Source organism: Varanus komodoensis, unplaced genomic scaffold, assembly GCF_004798865.1.
Source record: "Varanus komodoensis strain SLA01 unplaced genomic scaffold, ASM479886v1 scaffold42, whole genome shotgun sequence".
NCBI classification, from domain to species: domain Eukaryota; kingdom Metazoa; phylum Chordata; class Lepidosauria; order Squamata; family Varanidae; genus Varanus; species Varanus komodoensis.
In genome coordinates, this window is record NW_025335972.1 from 1,887,933 (window position 1) to 1,910,375 (window position 22,443).

The 22,443-nt window shown below is 49.3% G+C and overlaps 2 protein-coding genes across 5 annotated transcripts in view; one reads left to right on the forward strand and one right to left on the reverse strand.

Annotated features, from left to right (window-relative positions):
* PNCK (pregnancy up-regulated nonubiquitous CaM kinase) overlaps positions 1 to 14,836 on the forward strand; it is a 48,957-nt gene extending 34,121 nt beyond the window's left edge. Inside the window, exons 12-14 of one of the 3 annotated variants that reach the window (XR_006416035.1) lie at positions 11,105 to 11,273; positions 12,802 to 12,963; positions 14,629 to 14,836. The gene's annotated coding sequence lies outside the window, so the exon portion shown is untranslated. Of the gene's footprint in view, positions 1 to 11,104; positions 11,274 to 12,801; positions 12,964 to 13,786; positions 13,965 to 14,628 lie in introns of those variants that run through there. The other 2 variants (XR_006416037.1, XR_006416036.1) reach the window with 2 other exon arrangements.
* Positions 7,741 to 22,145, reverse strand: DUSP9 (dual specificity phosphatase 9). 2 transcript variants are annotated; one of them, XR_006416034.1, is made up of 5 exons: positions 21,547 to 22,145; positions 16,556 to 18,093; positions 13,955 to 14,377; positions 9,621 to 10,771; positions 7,741 to 8,301 (listed from the first exon to the last, which is right to left on the reverse strand). XR_006416034.1 is itself a non-coding variant. In XM_044443632.1 (4 exons), the coding sequence occupies exons 2-4, from the start codon at positions 16,911 to 16,913 to the stop codon at positions 10,473 to 10,475; spliced, it is 1,080 nt and encodes a 359-aa protein (XP_044299567.1). In that variant the 5' UTR covers positions 16,914 to 18,093; positions 21,547 to 22,145; the 3' UTR covers positions 8,384 to 10,472. The 2 variants fall into 2 exon arrangements, 1 of the variants encoding a protein (XP_044299567.1); XM_044443632.1 differs by lacking the exon at positions 7,741 to 8,301 and having other exon boundaries at positions 8,384 to 10,771.
* Between the last annotated feature and the right edge of the window lie 298 nt (positions 22,146 to 22,443).

Here is a 22,443-nt window from a genome sequence, read left to right on the forward strand (position 1 = left end):
CCTGGCTCCAAGACCTTGCTGGCAGGAAAGAGTGATAATCTGGGGGCAAAACCCAGCAATAATATTTTTAGAGTAGTGGAAATGTTCAGGAAAGCACCGTATTACATTGAATGCAAGTGGACTTTTCTTCCCATGGCTGAGCTCTGAGACTGGAAAAAATGGTTGTGCCAATTTGAATGACTAGCTGGCTGTGTGTCGTTCTTATTGGCTGTTCTCCATGGCTCCAAGAAACCCTTCCCTATTCCTCAGAGTTACAGGGGGAGATCGACTGATCCATTAAATCACAAGGAATCTCCTCCCCCATATTGTGAATAATCTTGGTGTTGGCATTTATTTATTGGTGTTTCACGTTCCTTGATTTTAAAGAGTCGCGTTTCCAGTGCATGCTTGAATCATCTTGATGCTTTTAAGGTGAGGGACGGTTGAGGCAAATTTATGTGACTGCGTTGGTAAAAGGGTCAAGATTATTCAGGATTCAAAACCAGAAGGCAGAAGAACCTTGCACGGAACCCCATTCTTAGGGACATTTTGTAATTTTAAAAAGTGTTCTTTTATAATAAATGAAGAATAGAATTGATGTCTATTAATATGTATTTGTGTGATGTGTTACAAATGTATTTTTAAATGGGTGGAGGTGCATGTGGCCCTCTGAATGTTGTTGACTCCAGTTCCCATAATTCCCAGCCATCATGATCAATGTCCAGAGATAATGGAAGTTACTTTCTTCTTTTTTCTTGGGGCCGTAGGATGAACAGCCCACCTGAAGCATGGGGGAGGGACAAGAGGCTGACACAGCATTTGATTTTCAGGTAAATGCATCTCTCATTTCAATCATGAATCCAGGAGGAAGAAGCTAAGGGAGTTTTACTGAGAGGATGTCTGTTTCCACCATAACATTCCTTCAAGGAGAAGGCTAGGATTTTTGATTCTGGGTTTTTTGTTCTTTGAAAACCAGTATATTGGAGATGCTCATGTAGATGCTCAGCAGTGCTAGTGAGTCAAAACTCAACTCCTCCAATTATCCTCCATGGCCATAATGAAACTAAGTTATATCCAGAGTTTTAGCCAAGGGCAAGGATGTGGTAGTCTGATCTTCTAAGGAACACTCCCGATCCCCTGAATTTCCAGCTTTAATTTAAAAAGTAAGTTGCTAGTCCTCATGGAGATATGAAGAGATGCATGGAGTCAGTCTTTTACCTGAAACCTCAGTAAAAATTATCTTGCTTCCTCTTTTGGTGTTCTGGCCAATAAATCATGTCCTCTAGTACTACACAGATGAAAATGGGGACATATGCTTTGGGATACTTCTATTTTCACATTTCACTGAATATTTCTCCATGCAGCCAGGTCACCTATTGCTACTGTATTTATTGAGTATATAATGGTCTGTCATACACTGACCATAAGAGAAGAGTATATTAATAAATGGATCTGAATTTCTGGATAGTCTGGAAGTATCTTGACCATTTGGGCCTAGATCTGTCTCCCTCTGCACCCTACTTGACATTTCTAGAGAGAGATTTACATAACATAGCAAGCTGTTTGATACAGACAGTGGTTAAATTTGCATGATGTACCTTTCCACCCAGGCATGGGGTGGGAGATGGTTTAGCTTGTCATCTGAACCCCTCCCTTCCACCCTGGGCTGGCTTATAAAACTCCCAAAGTGGCCATGGCTTGTTGTTGGCTTTAGTAATCCTGCAATGGTTTGGTGTTTCATCCAGCCCCAAATGGCATGCTAAGCTGTGGTAAAGCTGAAAGGCTGCAGAGCTGCTTGGTCAGAATGGCAGAAAAGGATTGCTGCTCTGGCCAAAAGGCATTGGCTGATGACAGCGGCCCCTGTGGCCTGTTCCCCCCATGCCCTCTCTGATGTCTGAAGCATGATGGGAAGCTGCCAGGCACTGTTGGGTGCCGCCCACTCAAACCCAGTTTGGGGCTTGGGAGGCAGGTCATGGTGGAAGAAGGAGCTGCTCAGCCTCACTTCCTTTCAAGGAAGCCGGGCTCTCTGGTTGGATCCTACTCACTGTGTAGCCCTCTCAAGGAAGGCAGGTGGAGAGGCTTATTGTTGTCCGTCACCGCCGTTCACCAAGCACGGGGTGGGGGGGGTGTCTCTTTGTCCCTACCTCCTTCCCTGCTGCTCCATGGTCATGTATCAGGACAAGAGTCGCATGAAGGGCTTGGAAGCCCAGCAGGAGCCAGTTCATGAGACATTCTACTTTCCTTGCACTAGCAGATATACAGGGTGGGGAAGCAGATGACGACTGCCCAAAAGGTCCACGCTGGGAAGCTGTCTTCCCTACTCTTCTCAGTGTTCCTCAGGATTCAGGCTGCCTTAGAGGAAGAGCTGGATAAGAAAAGGGGCTTTATGCCCATAAGGGCAGGCTTTGGCCCAGAAATGCTTCTGCCACAATCCATGCCTCAGTCTTTCAGGTGCCCAGGAATATTTCTCTGCGTTTTCCACCTGTGAAAAGGCCCATGGCCTGTCTTGTGTGGAGATGTGGTGACATCAGTGATAAGGACTGCAAAAGCACGCTGCACCACAGAGTAAGAATAGGAATGGCTGTTAAGGCAACAACAATCTCCTCTGTATAGGAAGCTGCCCTTCCTGTCCTCTGACAGGAAGAAAACTGAGTGAAAATAATCCCTTGGAAACAGCTTGCAGGAAATGGCTGCAAACAGGGGAAGGGTGGTGGTGGGAACGGAAGCTTGAGGCTGGAGAACTGCAACGTGCGTGTGGAAGAGAGGCCAAGTGTGTTGGGACGGCGAGTTCCCCTTAGAAGGTCTGCAGACTTGCCCACTCCCCTCCCCCCAGCTCCCTGTTTGGGCTCTTGGCCTGTCCCATTGACAGGCACACGACAGGAAGACCAACTCAGTCATGAAGTCGAAGAAGAAGACGTGGTGTCTTCTTGTCCCCACCTGTCCAGTTAGCCTGACTGCTTTCCTGGCACAGGACTTCCCATGACATCTGGGCCCGGTGAGCTGCATGGTGAGGAGTGGCTTCATACCACCCCAGAACCCTGCAACAAACATGGGTTCTGGGGTGGTTTTGAAGTCACCCCTGAAGTTGCGCATTGCAAGGGTAATTAGGCAAATTGCACAGTTTGTGACGGGCACAGAGGGCTGAGGCAAAGAATGCCACCATGATCATGTAAACCCAGTTACAGCCTTTCCTATTTAGCTATAATGACTTGTCTACCCAACTCTTTCTCTGTGCAGCTCAGGGTAGCAAAGACGGGATGATTGCATTTTATCCTAACCTTGTGAGGAAGATGATGCTGGGATATAAGCAATTCCACCACCACTCACTGAGTCTCATGCCCCAAGACCAACCCAGGAAATGGAATTTAAGGCCTGGATCTCTGTACTGCAGCCCCACATTCTGTTTGTGTTACTTTGGCTCTCTGTGGGATAAAGTTTCACTTGTCATATTTCTGTCCTCATTGTTGTTGATGTTATGTGCCCTCAAGTCGTCTCTGACTTATGGGACCTTATGAATGAAAGCTCTTCAGAATGTCCGTCCACAACAGACCTGCTCAGTTCCTGTAAATGCAAGACTGTGGCTTCCTTTATGGAGTCGATCCACCTCTTATTTGGTGTTTCTTTTCTTCCTCTGCCTTCAACTTTCCCTAGCATGACTGTCCTCTCCAGGGAGTCTTGCCTTCTCATGATGTGTCCGGCGTATGACAGCCTCAATTTTGTCATTGTTGCTTCCAGGGAAAGCTCCTGTCCTTAGGCAGCCTATGAAGGCACACAACCTCTTAAGACAAAAAGTCTACTGTAGTGAAAGAGTTGGGTCAGAGGGGGGTGTGGAAGAGAGGGGTGAGGGTAGGAAGAGAGGGGTGTGTCTGCTGTCTCCTGGCTTTCTGGCATGCCCCCACTCATCTATGGTACCTCCCTCAGAGATGTCCCTGTTTCAATTATCAGTCTTCTGGCCAAGAGATGTTCTCAAATGCTATCAGGGTGGCTCAAAACGTGTTGCTGCCTGGGGTGCCCCCCCCCCCATCCGAGCACAAAAACCAGTTGGACTGGCCATTGAAAGCCTTCTTCATTACTGGAGATAGGACAGCATCCTTGGCCACAGGTTTGTTCAGGGGGCTCAGGCCAGGCTGGGCCCTGCGATGCACTGTGCTCTCCTCCAGCACCTCTCTGACATCTCCCAGCATCAAGCGCCTGAAGTGGCTGGCGGCCTCACTCTGCTAGTGCTGAGTGCTGGTTGTACTTGCCTGATGTCCACTTTGCTGCCTTTCTCTCCTTATATTCATGTGTCTTTTTCAGTGGGGGAAATTTAGCCCTTTACAAACTGGTGGGCTTTTCTGCACAGTGACATTGCCAGGATTAATCTTCATTCTAACCCCTGCATGTTGTTCACGCAGACAATATGGGCCTTGCTCCCTTTCCCTTGCTCCTTGGGGAAGGAGAAGCACGCGGCGGGGGGTATTGGTGGGAGGGAAAACCCAATCTGGGCATCCCCCAGGATTGAAGCTTCCTTCCATGCTACACCACCCTCTTCTCAGAACAGAGAAGAGACTGGTTACCAAGCAACTGAGTAGGAGAGATTTTTTTAAACATAAAAATAAACCCAAAGACACGAAGCAGGCACAGATGGGAAGAGTAAAGAAAGAGAGCCAGGGGAGGAATCTTGCCTTAAACGCTGAACCAAACACTGTGCAGAAAAAGGAAACAGCAAATTCTTTTTTGAAGCTTGAAACAGAAACATGGCCCTCCAGTTCAAAATGGCACATATTTAGGGGCATCTGGCATGTCTGCAAGGGGTCTGGAAGCAGAGATGCAGCTATAGAGATAGATGTATGGCAGCCTGAAGCCATTGTGCTTTGCAGTCATCCTGAAGCTGAGATTTCCACCCACCTTATTTAGATTTATATCCCACTTTTTTCTTTTTTTTAAGAACTCAAAATGGCTTTGATCATTCTCTTCCTCCTTCTGTCAATCTTATCCTCACAAGAACAACCCTGTGAAGTAGGTTGGGCCAAGAGTCTGTGACTGGCCCAAAGTCACCCAGCTGACTCCTTGGCTGAGTGGGGACTCGAACTCAGATCGCTCGAGTCCCAGGCCTGCACTCTTAACCACTACAACACACTGGCTCTCACTCCTCTACTGTGCATACCCATCACAGCTTTGGCACATGATTTGCCTGCCCTTTCTCCTCTGCTGACTGAGGAAGTGGGCCCAAGTGAGCATGAGTTTCCCAGGGCAGCTGGTTCTCTGGCAAGACGGGCCTTTCCAGAAGCACCCCAGCTCTCTGTGCAGGGGCTGGTGGTGGCGGCAACTTCTAGTTGCTTGTGCGCTAGGGGAGGCAATGGAGCAAGGGGCAATTATGTGAGAACCGTGCCCAATGCAGTGGGTGAAGGAGGATACCAGCGAGACAAGAGAAATTGCCTCTGAAGTTCTGGGTCTCAGTCAGGCATATGGTCAGGCTGTCTCGGCCCGAAAGTCTCCCAGCTTTACAAGCGGCTTGCAGAAAGCAGCTAATCTGTTTATGAGTAACTATCTTTGCCCTGCAGAAAGTAACTTCCTTGGTGAAGTTGCTTCTGTGCTCTGAATGTCTTTTTCATCTGGCTGCACTACCGCAAAATATGAATATTGCTGCGTCTTGCTAGCTTTACTCTGGACTGATCACCAATCATACCTCTCTGTATGAGGAAGTTCACGTACAGACGGAGTAGTTGGTTTGCAGCATGGTGTGTGGGAAGACAGCAACTTCCACTTTTAAGCTACTTCTGTTACTAATACAGATTACTCAGGTCTTGCAGTGTAGAATAATTAAATATTTGCTTCTGCTGCAAACTTTGTGCAATGATGTGAGAGTAGGAGTTGGAAGTGTGGAACAAGCAAATGTATTTCAGCCTGTGCAGTTTATGACTTCTGCTATCCAAGCAGCTGCTGTTCCAGAGTTTCTTCTGAACAGCTTCCCCGCAAGCACCCAGTCACAGAGTACTTCCATTTTTACTACCATTACATTTGGCAATTTATTGATCATGATATTGCCATCTTTAAAGATCCCAAAATAATGCAGGGATATGGTGCCAGGGACAGCACATTCAAAAAGGCTGGCTCTAGCCACTAGACCAGCCTTCTCCAACCATCATCTCCAGTCATGGTGGCCACCAGACACAGTGGCTAGGAGTCACAGTGTTGACTGGTACATCCTGAGGGCACCAGGGTGGAAAAGCTGCAGCAGACCCTACACTTCCCTTATAACCCAAAATATATCCCAAGCATCCTGGAATTCTAGGAAGTGGGTGATGTGGAGGTATGTGGGCCAGGCAAAACAGGGAGTACCGAGAAAACGTGTGTCCCAAACCCACAGAGAAAGGGAAATAGCTCAGTGATAGAGTACATGCTTTGCACACATGAAGTGTCAGGTCCAATCTGTTACAGATCCGGGTATGACTGGGAAAGACCCCGTGTGAAGGCCCGGAGCACTGCTGCTGGCAAGCCAGTACTGAGCTGCAAGGGCAGCTTGGCATGATCACCATCCCAGACCTCTGCCTTTGCTCATTTCCTAAGAGTAGGTGCAGCTTGCTGTGAGTGAGCTGTAGTCAGAAACACGCCTCTTCTCCCACTCCAAGTTAGAAGTGCTCCCTTAAGATCGCTTATAGATCTGGGTTACCCCTGAGCTTAGTGTAGCTGCATTTGCTCATATCCATCCTTTTGTCTCTCCCTTGGACTGTTCACTCACCATCAATCAGTAGATTAAAAAAATATCTCTAATTCTAGTGACCCACCTTGAGGGATACTGCCTCTGGTGGAAACAAATCTTCAGTAACAAATAGATTTTATATTTTCAAAAGTGGGGGAATAGAGATGATGTGTTTGTTTTGTCCAGTAGTCCAGTGTGTGACCTCAGCCCTGACACATAGTATGGCTTCATCCATTTAGGACTGTGCCTCTTCCCCTACTCCATTTCAAGACTCTGGCCATGCAAGATACTTTGACTTCAGCATCAGGTCAGCCTTCCCTCCACTCCTTTTTGATAACATCTTCCCTGATTAAGAAATCTGGAGATCTCAGAAGCTTTCACACAATTTTGTACTGTTGTGGTTAGGTCTAATAAAAGGAATTCCCTGCTTTTTTTCCCTCAAAGAAAGGCAGCATAGAAAGAGAAATCCAGATGGCAAACTCTTTGGAACAGGGAAGCGCTTTTTCACACATGCTGTTAAGCACCGTGCCCACTGATAAAGGGGTTTCTCTCATTCCCCGTCATACTAATTGTACCTATAACCATCCTTGTATTCTCAGGGAATGCTGGAGGGCTCCCAGTGCCACAAATGCAAAGCTCTTGTGAAGCTCTTCTGCCTTTCCCTCATTATCAGGCAGAAGAAACTGTGGGAAAGCATCCGCCAAACTGAACGTTTGATGTTTGAGGCAAGGTGGCAGCACCGTAAAAGCCTTGTCTAGACCTGCCCTCCCTTTTAGGCACACACTTACCTAGAGTGGTGCTTTTTTTACTATTCCAGCATTCCTCAACCTGTTTCCCTCCAAATGTGCTGGACTATAATTCCCATAATTTCACTCAGCAGACAGTTCTACTAATTCTGTGCTTACATAGGTTTGGATCTTCAGGGCTTCTAATTCTGTTTCAGAAAATTATTTCTGTTCCAATCTTGTGACCTAGGATCTGGCTGCTTGGAAGCCTCTCAACAGGTGCTGATGATCTGCCAGGCCCAAGCTGGAAGGGTGAGCAGACTGGTGGAGGGGACCTTTCATTCCTGCCCTCCATCTTTGGCAATTGTCACTAGCAGGACTTTCCAGCCCATCTATTATTATTATTTATTTTTATTTTATTTAAAACAGTTCTATGCTGCCCCATCGCAATAAAGCCTCGGGGTGGCTCACAAAACATAACAAGGAAGAAGGAAGGAGGCTGGCTTGCTCCTCTACCTGCCCCCTGGAACATCATTCATCTTCACTGAGGTCTCTTTCCAGCCTTAGGAAGCAGCTGGAGTAGATCAGGAGGACCAGATCTCTGGCTCCTCTTTCTGAGATCCAAGCACTGACTCTGACCTCAGAGGGGATGTTCCCCCAGAGACCACAAGATTGCTTGGGCTACAGCTCCCTGCATGCTGCAGCCTGCTGAGCCTTGCGTGACTACAGTCAAGGCCACTGGGATCAGTTCATATTGATGTGTACGACGACCCTTCAGGGCCATCTTTTCTCAGCCACCCCCAAACAAGCCCACACTTCTTTTTCTGGTTTAAAGTCCTGCTTTATTGAGGTGACTGGGTGGCCCCACAGCAATAGCAGCCCACCTCTCTCAGCTCCAGCGCCATGTACATTCATCTGAAAAACAAGGAGATGGGGATGGAGGCCATTTCTGTAAAGGACAGCTCTTCCCGAACTGTCGTAAGAAAGAAACAGAAGAAAAAATCATAATTTTAACTAACAAACCTGTAGTTGCACATACAGGTACACAGGGCTATGTGCTGTCTGTACAAAAATTAGGTCAGGTTGTGTCCAGGCAATCCAAATTTCAAACAAAGCTCAATTCAACATAATTGTTCATATCTTGCATAACATTTTGCAACTTTTGACTGTCGTGCATATAGGGATTCACAGCTCTTTGAGGTTATTTCCGCAAGCATAGTGAAAAGGGTTATAAAGAAAAGAAAAGAAAAGAAAAGAAAAGAAAAGAAAAGAAAAGAAAAGGAAGCAGGGTTGTCTGAAAGTTGAATTCTGCAGACACCCCCACCTGCACTCCTGTGAAACTGCAGTGTAGAAGCAGCCCAGAAGACTGGCAGTTTAGTAGTGAAACTTTAAGCCTTCAAGGGATGTTATCAGAACACCTGGGACATATTTTGTGTTTTCTGACCACACTTGCATACAGGCAGTGGTGAAGTTTCAGTGCAATCCTCTGTTTGGAAGTAAGTGTCATTAAACTCAATGGGACTTACTCCCAGTTAAGTGTGTACATGATTGCAGCCTTAATTAAAAAAAAAAGGAAGTAGTGCCCAGGATCAAGTTTGCTTACAGATGATATCCTTTAACTCAGAAGGATTGCAGGGGAGTATGTGTGTATGCGTGGGTGTGGACAGCCTGTCCTGGTGGAGAGGGAAATACTTTATACAGTACATCTATTTATTATTTCTCCTGATTTCTTCTGCACATGTTCAGAGGTGTGGTCATCTTTGTTACTTCTTGTGTCCTTGGACTGGATCCTGGCACTGAAAGCAAGTTCCAGCCATAAAGATTAGGCCTAAATCTGGGCACAAAGTAAGCCGTGTATGCAGACACTGCCAAGTCCATGCATACACAGGTGAAGCTGCTCACATGCAGGCATTAAGGCGCGCACACACACACACACACAGTCAAAATTTGTACAGGCATGGATGGAGAGCTGCTCTACCTTCTTCACCTCTGTGCAGCAGCCAATGACCCTCCCTCCTGCTACCTTTTTGGTCTCCCAACTGATCCTTGATATGAACCTACTTCAAAGTTCTTAACCACCTTCCCCCCCACCCCATATTTTCCTTCTGCTTTACCCAAATTTCTGGGTGAATGACTGGATGGACTGCTTTTGGGACTGGGTGGGCATTCAATACTGTAGAGAAGATGGGTGAGGTATGGTAATCATACAAGCTTCTGAACTGCATGTTCCTGACCTGGCACACAGTATTCGAGGTTTCTCAGATGCCCCACATGCAGAGGTGTGGGGTCCCATGCCTAAGAAAAAAAGGGGCAGCTTCTCCATCCTTCTTCTACAGTTTCTGGTCCCACCAGATGCGGTACGGAGGTCTCCTCCTTCAAGCAGTTCTAGAGTGTCAGGCTCTAGGAATCTGCTGCACCGTCGCTTCAAGCCTATGTTTCAACCTGGCCTTTAACACCATGGACATGGGAAAGTTGCAGGGTTCTGACCTTCGTGCATTGCAGAACTTTGAGCTGAAGGATCTGATTCTAGAGCCAGAAGTCTTATGTAGGCAAAATCCTCACAGGACAGCTGTAGTTTTCCAACTCATTTTCTAAAATTATGGCTGCAGATGAGCGAGGGAGGAAACACTTTCTGTAGAAGACGGGCACCGGCAGCAACTGGCAGGTTCTAGCCTGACGCAGCCCATTTCAAATCTTTATATTTAAACATGGTGATCTGGAACATGTTTGACATGCAGTATGCCCAGAGTCACCTTGCCAGAAAGAGCAGGCTCTGCAAAAGTGGGTGGGATCTCCATTTTTTTAGGGCTCTTGGGCAAAGGGCATCTTTGGTTATTGGAATGGCCCTGTCAACTTAGCTGCAAGATGGGTTGCATGCACCGCATCACTGTCAACGCACCAAAGAATGCAAAAAGGCAACAAGAACCTTCTTGGGAAGTGGCAGTTGGTTCTGAAGGAGAGACTCTCCTCTCTGGTGTGAGGTATTCTGCTGGTCCCAAAGGACTCTGCCACCAGGGCAGGCAGGGAGAGAGCCGAGGAGGAGGAGGAGGAGAACACAAGGGGGGCAGCACCCTTTGGCCCCTGTACTACGTGGGGTCCAACTCAAAGACACTGTCGTCGGTTGGCGAGGTGAAGAAGCAGCTCTGGCCCCCAGCAGGCCGCCGGCTGCCCTGGCTAAGCCCCAGTGACTTTTCAAAGTCCAGGAGCTGCCCCATGAAGTTGAAGTTGGGTGAGATGTTGGACTTCTTCCGCTTCACGAGGTCATAGGCGTCGTTGAGGGACAGGTTGAGCTTCTGCATGAGGTAGGCAACGGTGACTGTGACCGAGCGGCTGATCCCCGCCAAGCAGTGCACCAGGATCCCACAGTTCCGAGACAGGGCCTCATCTGCAGAGTTGTTAGGAAAGGGAAGCAGGCAAATTATATTTGTTCCCCTGCAAACCGATTGGGATGTGGGGAAAACAAGGGGGCAAAGGAGGGCAGAGAACAGTTGTTATTAAAAATGATGGCGAATGGAAGTGGGGGACAGGCATGGGGTGGGTGGGAGGGGCAGGCGAAGGGCAGGGCTGTGTAGCCTGAGCTTCACAAGTGCAGGACTGACCTGCTGAGAATCAGAGGCATCACTTCTTTAAAAAAGAAGCAAGTTTCTAGTCTTTACCACTTGAATGCGTAATTATTTATTTTTATTCCATGTGTATCCCATCTTTTTTCTCTTGCAAGGAGCCCAAGGCTATGTACGAGGTCCTCCTCACCACTGGAACCCCACAACAACCCTGTGAGGTGGGTTAGCTGAGAGTCAGTGATTGGCTCGAACTTCGTGGCTGGAAGGGAACTAGAACTTGGATCTTCTCAGTCCCAGCTGAACATCCCAGCCCCTACTGCACACTGAGTAAGATTTCTAGTAATAAGAGATGGCACTAAGTTGTCCCACTTCAGTGTTGAATTGCACAAAATAAGGCAAAAACGCACAGATGCTTCATTATGCCATTTACTTATTTTTCCATTTATATCCCATCCCCTAGCCAAAAAGGCTGTCTGGGCACTTTGATTTGTCCAACTCATTCAGCTTTTCTTTGTGCAGAGTCTGGGCTATTTAAGATTGATTTTTAGCAAACCCAGTCCTGTGACTACCAGATAATGGCCCTTTATAGACCCATAATACTGCTGGGTAGAAACTAGATGGGTATGAGCTTGATAAAAGGGGAAGGAAGAGGTCACCTTTTTATCAGGTTGACCCCAAAACACCTTTTTATCAGCCCCCCAAAACAGCCAAGCCGCTGTATCTACTCTAGCTCCAGCTTCCGGAATAACCTTAAGGACAGCCCTGCATACGGTGCATTCCAGTAATCCTGTCGTAGGTTTACAAGGGCTTGTATCACTGTGGCCAAGCTATTCCTGTCCTGGGCCTGGCAAAGAGGACAAAAGGCACTAAAAGGTGCAGCCACAGGTGCTGGCAGCATTCCAGGGACAGTGATGGATCTGGGAGTAGCCCCAGAATGCAAACCTGATCTTTCAAAGGCCGTGCAAGCTCATCCAGAACAGGCAGCCTCACCTGATTCGCCTGTCACAGGGAAGCAGGACGGTGGGTCATTGGCAGGTAATGGCAGCTGGCTCCCAGTCCCTAAAGACCACTCCCAGCAGCTTCATATCCATGTTAAACAACACTGGGACACACAATGGGACAATCACTCCATGGAACCCCACAGCTCGGCTGCTAAAGGGCCGAAGAACAGGCACCAAATGTTATTCTCTGGGATCAGCCGTGCAGGTAAGACCAGTGCCTCTGCTGCTAAGCCTACACAATCAAGCCAGGAGAATATCATGGTCAACAGGATCAAAAAACCAGTGAGAGATGGAGCAGAATTCACAGGTTTACCCTCTGCATGTCCGTATCCAAATAAAGGATGCCACCAGGTTGACCAAGGCTGATTTGGTCCCAGAGCCAGATCAGAACCCAGACTAGGAATGGGTTAATGGGGACAAGAATTGGCCTTGTGAGTTGGGTCCAGGTTCCAGCGAAATCAACTGGGCTTCCCTGGCTCCTCTTCCTCTCCCCTGAAAATGAAGTGCAGAGGACCCTGCTGTATGGGGTGAACTCTGGTGTGTGTGCAGCACCCCCACACATGGGGTGCAGCACCCTGATGCAAGCTTTTTGCAGAAGACAGACCCTGCGTAGGCTGCGTATCTGCATCCACGTGGCACCTTTCAATAAGCAATCTGCAAGTGTGGCTTGTGCGTGAGGGAGGGAGCACCTCTTCCGAGGTATCACTTACTAGCCATGGTTTTCGTAAGATGGGTTGGAATTGCTTGATCTTCTCAAGCAGAAATCTGTCTGACTAATCAGAGGCAGATTTTTTAGTCGAGGAAAAGATTTTTACACTGAGTCATCTAGCTAACTCATGAACTAAACATTGCAGCACTCGTTGAGACCAAGGTATCAGTGCCTGCATGGCACTCACGATTACAACACCGCATTATCCACCTGCAAATGCCGCAACCACATGCCCACCTGCAGGCCCAGTCCTACTGAATAGAAAAAGAAAGCGGCGAAAAGGCCTATATCTCAACTGGAGAGCCAGGTAAAGAATGAGGGGCTGGAACTGGGGAGATCCAGGTTCCAGTCCCCACAGCCACGTTGCTTACTGGGTGACATGCAGCCAGTCACTCACTCTTAGCCTAATCTACCTCACAAGATTGTTGTGTGATCAAAAGGGAGTGAAGGAGAACTAAGAAAGCTGCCCTGGGTTCCTTGCAAGAAGAAAAAAGGCAGGATATAAATGTGATGTAATAATAATGAGGGAAAATGCAGCCTTTTAAAACCATGCATTTTTCACAGTTGTGAGGGGAGAGGGAGGGGAAGACAAGAAAACGAAAGACATGGGTGCTTGGGAAAAAAAACAAAGCAAAACCATCTTCAAGGAAATTTTTGCAGATGCAAAGAACTGGCCAATCCAGGTATGAATACTGGAGGAACAGTAGCAAGGCACTCTTTGCATCCTTGTAATCCCCAGGGTACCGACTGCAGAAAGTGTGCCGATCCCCCAGACAGAGGGAAGGATCCAGTGGTGCCCACATACTTGTGCAATGACTTTCCCAGGAAAGTGCAAATGAGGTTGCATGAGCGCCAGTTTGAGCTAGCACAATGTCGCAAGTGCCGGCGCATTAGCATTGCTGGAAGAGCCTTCTGGTTGTAGAAAACCCCATCATTTAACAACATTGTGTATTTTCCATGGGTTTTCTCTCTTGGGGATGGGCTGTAGAAAGACAGACTAGGAAAGCAAGACACAAGAGTGCATTTGGGGAACCAAGAGGGCTGCATTTCGCCCAAGGGCTGCCAGTTGCTGGTCAATGAGCTCAGGCAATCCGAGAACAACTTTAGTGTGTGCTTTCAAAAATAAATAGATTATACAGGAGCCATTGTCAGTTGAATGCAGCACGAGGCTCCTGTGAACCAGAGGACCAGCTGAAGGCTTCCTCCGAAAACTTCTACAGCTTATGACAGCCCTGGAAAAAAAATGCCACATATGTTGCCAGGATGAGGGCATGGTCGTCTGTTTCCCCACCACTCACCAATGAACTCGATGGCTTCAGGGAAGAACTGGGAGAGATTCTGACTCCAGTGGTCTGAGATGGGGATCTGCTTGTAATGGAAGTCGCCGTTCTTTTCAAAGAGGTTCGGCAGGTTGGGTGTGACGTTGAGAATGTAGTGGATGCCCAGCTTGGCCAGAGTGTCCATGTTAGCCGAGTCACGGGCGCTGCCCAGGAAGAGGTTGGGCAGGATCTGTACAGGGAAGGAGGGGGGGCTGGCCCCCTCCGACTCCATGCCGCTGCTCAGGGGCTCTGACTCGGCATCGGAACAGTCCGAGCTGAGGCTCAGGCCGCCCAGGCCCACCACAGGAGTTGCCGGAGGCCCAGGTGAGCTACTGGCACTAGCCACGTCCCGGTTGGTCTCACAAAGGTGTGGCCATTCGGCCTGGAATTTGTGGAAACCTCCTGAGGGAAGGACAAAACCGAGAGAGAACCAGCCATTGTTACATGCGTGATTACGATGCTAACATCAAGGGGTCCCAAATTTTATCACCAGGTAAATTTTAGCCCGAATTTTTACCACTCCTCTACAAGTCAGGAATTGTACACCAATATATCCACATCAATATCCTACTTCCAGTAAAGTCAAATTCTGTATGAATCTTTCCAATGAAAGATTGCTTTGTGCTTAATTGCTTAATTTCTTTTTATTCTAGACAATTTTTCTGACTTTGCACAATTTATTCTGGATTTGACCATCACAGGGAAGAGGAAGAACTTACACAAGTGCCGTCCTGGTGCACAGAAAGCTTTGTCTGGCGATTCTTCTTGTTTTGGCAGGCACTGCCTGCATTTTCACAAATAACTTTATAACCACAAGGGCTAGAAACCTATTTCTAAAAAAAATAAAAGAAAGCAAGCTAATATTCTTGGGATGCTGAATGCAGCACACAACCTGCACATAGGTTTTCCTTCAGATCCACAAGGTGCCATCTCCATCCCATCTCTCCAAGCTTCTCCTGGCATATGGATCCTTAGATCAGCTCCAGGTTTTTGGGGCCCCTTAAGCAAGACACTGTTAATGGCTTAGTGAGGCTACCTTTTCACTGCCATTGTCACCAGCTGCAGTTCTGCCTCTTTTTCTACATCATCATCATGACCTGCTCTTGTGCCAAGCTGAGAGCCATTGAGAGAATGGGTTGATAGCAGCATCTCCATCCTTGTGAGTGCCCAACCATGCTGAACCTGGATGCCCATCCTACCTTCATTTTCAGAGTCTGAGTTTCAGGGGAGCTGGCAACCCTCCAGCAACCTCCTGGCCTCAGTGAGAGAAGGACTAAGACTGTGGGATGGGAGCTCTCACCAGGCTGCTGGTTTTTCCATCAAGAGCAAGCCTTTCTTCTTGACAAAGACTTGACAACAGGTAGAATTTGCCTGTTGTTGCATCTCTGTGGTAGGAAGACCACCTATATTGGATTTCTGTCGCAACAGGCCACAGAAATGACTGGCATGTCAGAACTCATACAGAATGGCTTGTAAAGAATCAAAATAGCCACATGGAACTTGCAAAGCTCTGAGCTAAGGGGAGACGATCCCTCCACCGGAAATCCTTTGTCTGCTTTCAATATTAGAAGTGTTTGGAAAGAATAAGTGGGCTGGTCCACCCCCACTCTCACCCTTCACTCCACCAAGTCCACCTCCAGGTTGTCACACAGCTTTGACAGCTCCCACAGTTCAGGGATTTTCAACATGTTACTAGTCCTCAGTGTTCTGGACTCAAGGCGTAAGGGGAAATGCAAGCACCTTGATCAGACTTCCCCAGCCTGATGCCCTTCCAAGGGGTTGGCCTGCAACTTTTCATTTCCAGCCTGTTGGCTGTAGTCCCCTCATCCAGCTGCTGTCAAAGGCACAGGAGCCCTGTCTTTTGGCATCTGACCACCCCACCTATGCTCAGCTCATTCATGGCAGTCTCCTGCAGCTGTGGGACTACTTGTTGCTTTGCAGGAATGTTGTGCCAAGGGCACAGAGAACTGTACACTGCAAGCGCTTTGGTCCTGAATAGCCAGATTCCAATCCTGCAGCAAGCAGGTCAATCAACAAGACAGAGGGGCCTTCCCCAGCCAGGTATGTGTACCCTGGCCTACAACCCCCAGGATCCCCAGCCAGCATGGGCCAATGGTCATGCTCGCAGGGAATTCTTGGAGTTCTACTCCAACACCTCTGGAGGGCACCTGTTGGGAAAGGGTTGCTTTAGAGTAAGCCTGCAATGGCTGTCAGCATGAATCTCCTGGGTAGCAGCAAAGTTTGCCTGCCTCTGTGTAAGGCACCATGCTGGGGGAGAAGAATCGGGGCCTCGTATGAACCTGAGGCCTCCCGGGACTCAGCATTGTAGCTGGGAAGGCAGGGGAGGGAGCATCCCTCAGTCCAGAGAGGCAGCAGTGAAAGCGTGGCTGCCTCACTTCCTGATTCTGCATGTTTTCAAAGGTAAAGAGGACACCTTGGGGTTGCAAACAGGCAACTGCATTCCCAGTTCTGGGGCCCGCCTTCTTCCTGCTCAGGAAATGACACAGGAAGGGCCCAGCCGTAGGTAAGGCCTGGGGCCTCTTTTTCTGCCACAAAACTTGCTCCCCCCTGCACACCTACCCTGCAGGTAGTAGGCCGGACAGCCTTCTTCCCGTAGCTTCTGCAGCAATGTCAGCAACACCGACTCTTCATCCACTTCCCGATTTCCTCGCCAGGGCAGCTGGAGTGTCCCCTCGTCGTACAGCAACACAATGTTATCCCTGAGGCCCTGTGGGGGCCCAGGCAGTAAGGAGCGGACGGAGAGATTCCCCTTGCGGAGTCGCCGTAGCAGCAGTCCCGGGAGGGCCACACTCAGAGCCCGCTCCACATGGGATGAATCATACAGCTCCCGGCTTCGGCAGTCAAGAATATGCAGGCACGGAGAAGGAGAGGCCAGCTCGGCCTGCAGCCATGACGTGGACTTGCCCAGGTCTTCCATGTGGCTACGAGCCACGTTCCAACTGACCAGGATCCTCGCAGTCAGAAGCCTCACACAACCACTGCCAAAAGTCAGAGCAGCGTCTGAATTCCCCCAGTCATGGCAGGGCAACAGGCAGAGCTTCTGTTTAGCCTGAAGTGCCTGATTCTGCCTAATCCTGGAAGCTAAGCAGGGTCAGGCCTGGTTAGAATCTGGATGGAATTCCTGAGTCCTGCACAGAGCAGGGGGTTGGACCTGATGGCCTTCTAGGCCTCTTCCAACTGCATGATTCTATGATTCATCCAAATACCAGAAGAGACACCTGTCCCTTCGTGTGTCTTTGCCTTCCCAGTACCTGCAAAGAGAGACTGCACCAAAAACTTTCCCAGAGTTCAGGAGGTGGTTCCAAATCCGGCCTCAAAGTTCCTTGCTACCTTTGCATTGGCTAGATTTCTACATCACGCTGCTGATGCACATGGACTCACCCCATCCATTGCATCAACAGAGCTTTGGCTGGAAAGTAAAGTGGCGAGTGCCATGGGGAGATCATCCTTCTTTCTCCTTGCTGGGAAAAGAACAGTTTGCAGCCTCCCTAAACCAGAGGCGGGGGAATCAGCAGCTGGATCCTGGGGCTGTCTCGCAGGGCTGGGCTGGGACAATGGTCTGGAGGCAACAGCACGCTGCGGAGCACCCTCCTGAAATGGGCTGCCCTGTGGAAAACTGCTGTGCTCTGCTCTGGATCCTGGCCCACCTCGTGCTCAATGACCCTTCCTGGGGTGGCTGAGCCAGGCTGACCCGAGGAACTGCTTGCCACTGCCAAGGCAGCCGGAAGATGTTTCCTCCATGTAAATCCAGCCAGTTTTGCTCCCGGGAACAAACCTCAGAGTCCTGGACAGGGCTTCATAGGCCAAAGAGGGCCACATGTAGCCCACACCGAAGAAGCCCTTCCTCTGGTCTTCTGAGTGCAGTCTATCCAATGCCGCTGGAGAGGATGTGCTGGAGCAGCGGCCAGGGAGGAGCAGGTCCCTGGGAAGCAGGCATCCAGATCAGCCTGGTGTGGTGGCAAGTGGAAAAGGACGTGGCTGGTCACTGAGGGAGGCTGAGGCAGACAGGAGCTTGCACCAGGTGCCAGAACGCCGTCTCACGGTCCCAGAGAACAGGGAGCTGCTAGCGTCGCTCTGTGCTCTGTCACTGAGTGAACCTGCGGCAGGAAAGCAAGCGAGGAGAGTCAGGCTGGAGAAAAAGAGAGCGCAAGAGAAGGCAGCCGGGTAAGGGAAACATAGGAAGTGCGTGTTCCCTTCCTGGCACCTTGCTGTCCCCCCTCCATCCTGGCCAGATGCTGACGAGAGACTTCCTGGCAGTTGGAGGGAAGACAGCAGCTATTGCCAGGAGCTGGATGACCACATGGCCACACACATACTGCAGGCACTCAGGATGTTCATTTCTAGGGAAAGTGGGAAAGGGGAACAGAGCTGCTGAACAGTCACCCCCCCCCAAAGCTCTCTGTGCCTAATCCAAGATGCATGTGGGCTGTCTGAGGTTCCTCAGTGGGGTGGAGGAAGGGAAGGCATCCTTGAACTCATGCAGCAGCTCCTTCCGCTGAGAGCCCAGCCGCAGCGGCGTGCTTCAGCTTTGCATGCAGAGGGCACCAGGCCTGACCCCCAGCACCTGCAGGTTCGACCAAGGGAGACGGCTCAGTCTAAAACTCAGCGCAACCACTGCAAAGCCTTATGCGAAATTGTAAGTCTGTCCCTGCATTCCTGTGCCTCAAGTTTCCAGGGCTGAGTCCAGAGATTAAAGTTTGGGAGTCCAGTTTTGGCAGAAGTCAAATTAGGATATCTGTGTGGCCCCTTTAGAGTACAGTCCACTAATTTCAAGACATCCTTTATGAGAAGGGCCATCCAGTGAAAGTCCAGGGAAGAACAACCAGTTGCCCACCAACACTTAGCACGTGGCCAGCAGATTGGGCTTGCACCCGTTTCACCAACCCAGTGTCTTCCCCACTCTGGTGAGATAGACTGTACCTCTGCTTAACTCTAAATCCAAATCTGTGCAGATAAATAACCACACATAATTCTCTTCAGGTTGACATCCTGTTTTGGCTTCTTCTGGGGACAATGCATTTCCTTTTTTTGGAAGGAAAGCAGCGTATCATCCCTAGTTACATGCTGCTAACAGCACCACCACCCCGCATTTTGAATACTGGCAAGGTCAGCTCGTGACACTCTTATGCCTGTGGTGGAAAATTCAAGTGCCACCTACCAACATGGGTACACGTCCACCTGTTGGCTGCACAGGCAGGTATGAGGCCCTGAGCAATCATATTGTCCCCTTCTGAGGACTACATGCCCATACCTAGATTCCCCTCACTCACTTTGGGGAGCCGTCTACCCACCCTCTTTCCATGATGGATGGAGAGGTGGTCCGGCCTATACCTGAAGACCCTAGTTCACCTGCCAGGTTTTACACATCAAGAGGCACAGCATGGTACACCCAAGTTGGCTTCTCCGTTGCACCGCACATGAAGTGCGAGGGCTTTGTATGAAGGACTATTTCCTATGTCATCTTTTGTACTTGGCCACATATCTCTAAGTACAAGTTGCATACACAGAATGTCAAGTTTTGAAAGACACGAGCAAAGACAACTTGGGGGCCTGCCAAAAACCCACATGGCTTGATGTTAGAAAAGGACTGAGCCCCAACTCACCTGTATTTCAAAAGAAAAGAGTGGCTACTTTTATACACATAATGTACCTTTTAAAACAACTGTGTTATACTACATTTGGTACCAAGACCTCTGCGTCTAGTTACAAAATGTGAATGGAAGTGACACACATCATTGACTTCTTGTGAATGAATTAATTTGGAATAATCATCACCCTTGGCTCCATAATTCTGTCATAGTTTAGGGTTGCAAACAAACCCAACAAATCTTATGCCTTTAAAAGATGACTGATGTGCAGGCATCAGCCAATGAAAGCTTTCGAAGGCATAGAAACAACACCTATTAACATCTTCCTTGCTGAAGACACAAGAGAAAAAGCCAACTGAGAAGCAATTGAAAATCACAATTTCTCAACTCAGTGGCATTGAAACCATTAGAAACACAAACACCTATTTCACCATCTTTATATGGTGAACACAAACTGAGAAATTCATCAGTGTTTGATGTGGTCGCTGATGAACTACTGCATTTCCTCCAAGAGGTTTACCTTCAAGTTTGGATGCTTAATTTTACAGCCTGAGAGAGACAGTATGATTTTGGGTAGAGTGGATTGTCTTTCATGCATGTACTTCGTTTGTACCCCATCTTTCTAACAGGAAAAAAAATGGCCCTCAAGGCAACCTCAAGGCCCTCAAGGAGTTCGGTTATACTTTATCATTTATGTTGGGGGAGGGGACGTTTAACCCTTCAGTTAACTAGACTATTGATTGGCCTCAACCAGTTCTCCACCCCAGAACATTCAAAACTTTTACTTTGCAAAATGCTTTAGCTTTTGTCTTTATAACAGTTCTGAAAAGTAGGTCAATGCGATCCTGATGATGGCCACACAACACAGCTTGAGGTAAGTCAAGGGCAGAGGTGAATCGGGTTCAGGCCCCCAGTGCTGATCCTACTAGGGACCTCTGGGGCAGTGGATCTGGGGAGCCATTGGGGCGATGCAGCAGATGGCAGAAAAGCTCTCTGGTGGAAGGCCCACTGAAAGCATGACTCTCTTCAGCTTTCACTGAGGTGTGGGCAAGGAACTTTTCCCGGATGTTGTGGCCCACATCCATTATGAGGGCATGTGGATGGGACAATGGTATCCAGACCCGCAGGCCTGCCTCATCTGACCCTTACATGCATTGCTCCTGCTACTAGATTCCCTTGAGAATTTATAAAGGAATCCAAAATAAAACAACACACTCAAGAATCCTGGCATTCTTGGGAAAACGCACTTTCTGGCTCCCTGGTGCCCAGGGAATGCAGTGGCTCTCCCTCTTTCCCACTACAGCCACAACCAGTCACCTCTCTGCCTTGTGGAGTAACTAAGCTTGAGCAAAAGTTTCGCTCTTGCCTTTGTGCCCAGCTTCCTAATTGCTGGCCTCAGACATGCTCCTCCCGCTCCTTCCCTTTAGTCCCTCCCCCATCTGTCCTATGAGGGACAATCATATGAACCTGTCTTACAGGGTCGTCCTAGAGATTACAAGTGCTTTGAATGTTCAACATAGCTATGCAAATACAATTTATTCGTATTGATCTGTAAAGTGGGAGTTGCATGGCATCGCCCCCCCCCAACATATTATGCCACTTGCTCTAGAGTAACTCTCAATCACTAATACGTGCAGGAAGATTAACTATGCTTTCAGTGGAGGCACTCCGCACATGCTCAGAATTAGTATTTCCCTCGCAGTGGGATCCCATGCAAGATTGCGCGGTGGCTGGGGTGAGAGCAAAGACACTCTACGCGTGTTCCGAAGTCCTGTTTTCCTTGCAATACTCTTCACACGCAATGTTACTCGGAAGCGAGCCCCGCTGAGTTCAGTCATGGGATTACAACTTCAGAGTTACTCCAGAGTTACTCCAGCCTAAGCCCTGGCTAAGCCCCGGCCACGTGAAAGCTTGGCGGCTCCATTCTGCAAAACCTGAACCGTGTAGCGCTTCCTCTCTTACCCTGCGGTTTTTCGAGCCGTGCTTTTCGGATGCCTTGCGATGCTTCTCCGTCATGCTGGTGGCGGCGGCCCAAAAGGACAGCGGACTTGAAAACATGCACGCACAACCCCAAAAGCAAAGACTCCTTCGAGGCCGGGTCTTCAGCCCCCGCAGCAAGCTCGGGATTTCGGAGAGAGGTAGGCGAGGATATTCCCTGCAAGATGTTCCCCGGGCCAAAACAACAAAAAAACCCCTCTGCAGCTCCAGCGGAGTTTGATGGTATTTTTGGGGTGCTTCTTTGCCCCAGCCTTCTTCCTCGGCTTCAAATTATTTCCCCGATTCACTTTCTTGGCTTTTGTCGCCCGGAGAGAGGAGAGCCCCTGTTGCTGCTACTGCAGCAAGAGCGACAAAGTGATCGGTCGCCTCCATCTGCAGAGAGAAAGAGGATGCAGATCGCCTACAGCCAGCCGGCAGCCTTACTTTATACTGCTGGGGTGGGGGAGAATCGTTGGAGGTACTTTCCAAGATCCCGGAGAAACGCAGTGATGGTGGGGAGGACAACAGATAAGAAGGAGGCGCAGCGGGCTTGCTGGGTCCCTCCTCCCGTCCACCCACTCCTTGCTTAAAGAGCATGAAGCGAGCGTTCCCAGCGCCGCCGCCGCCGCCGCCGACTCTGCCTGCTTGGCGGATGCCAGTCTCCACCCCGGCTCCACGTGGTGGCTGTGTACAGCCCGGGAGCCCCGCCCCGGGGCGTCCTCATTGGTCAGCGGGGCCTGAGCGAGGGGGCGGAGCATGCCAGGCCGGGAGGGGCTGGCCCGCTTCTTCCGTGGGTCGGGGGCGCGGAGATTTCCGAAGGAACTGGGGCGGGGGAGGTGCGCCTGGCTGCCTTTTCCTGGGGGCGCTCGCCTTGTGGGGCTC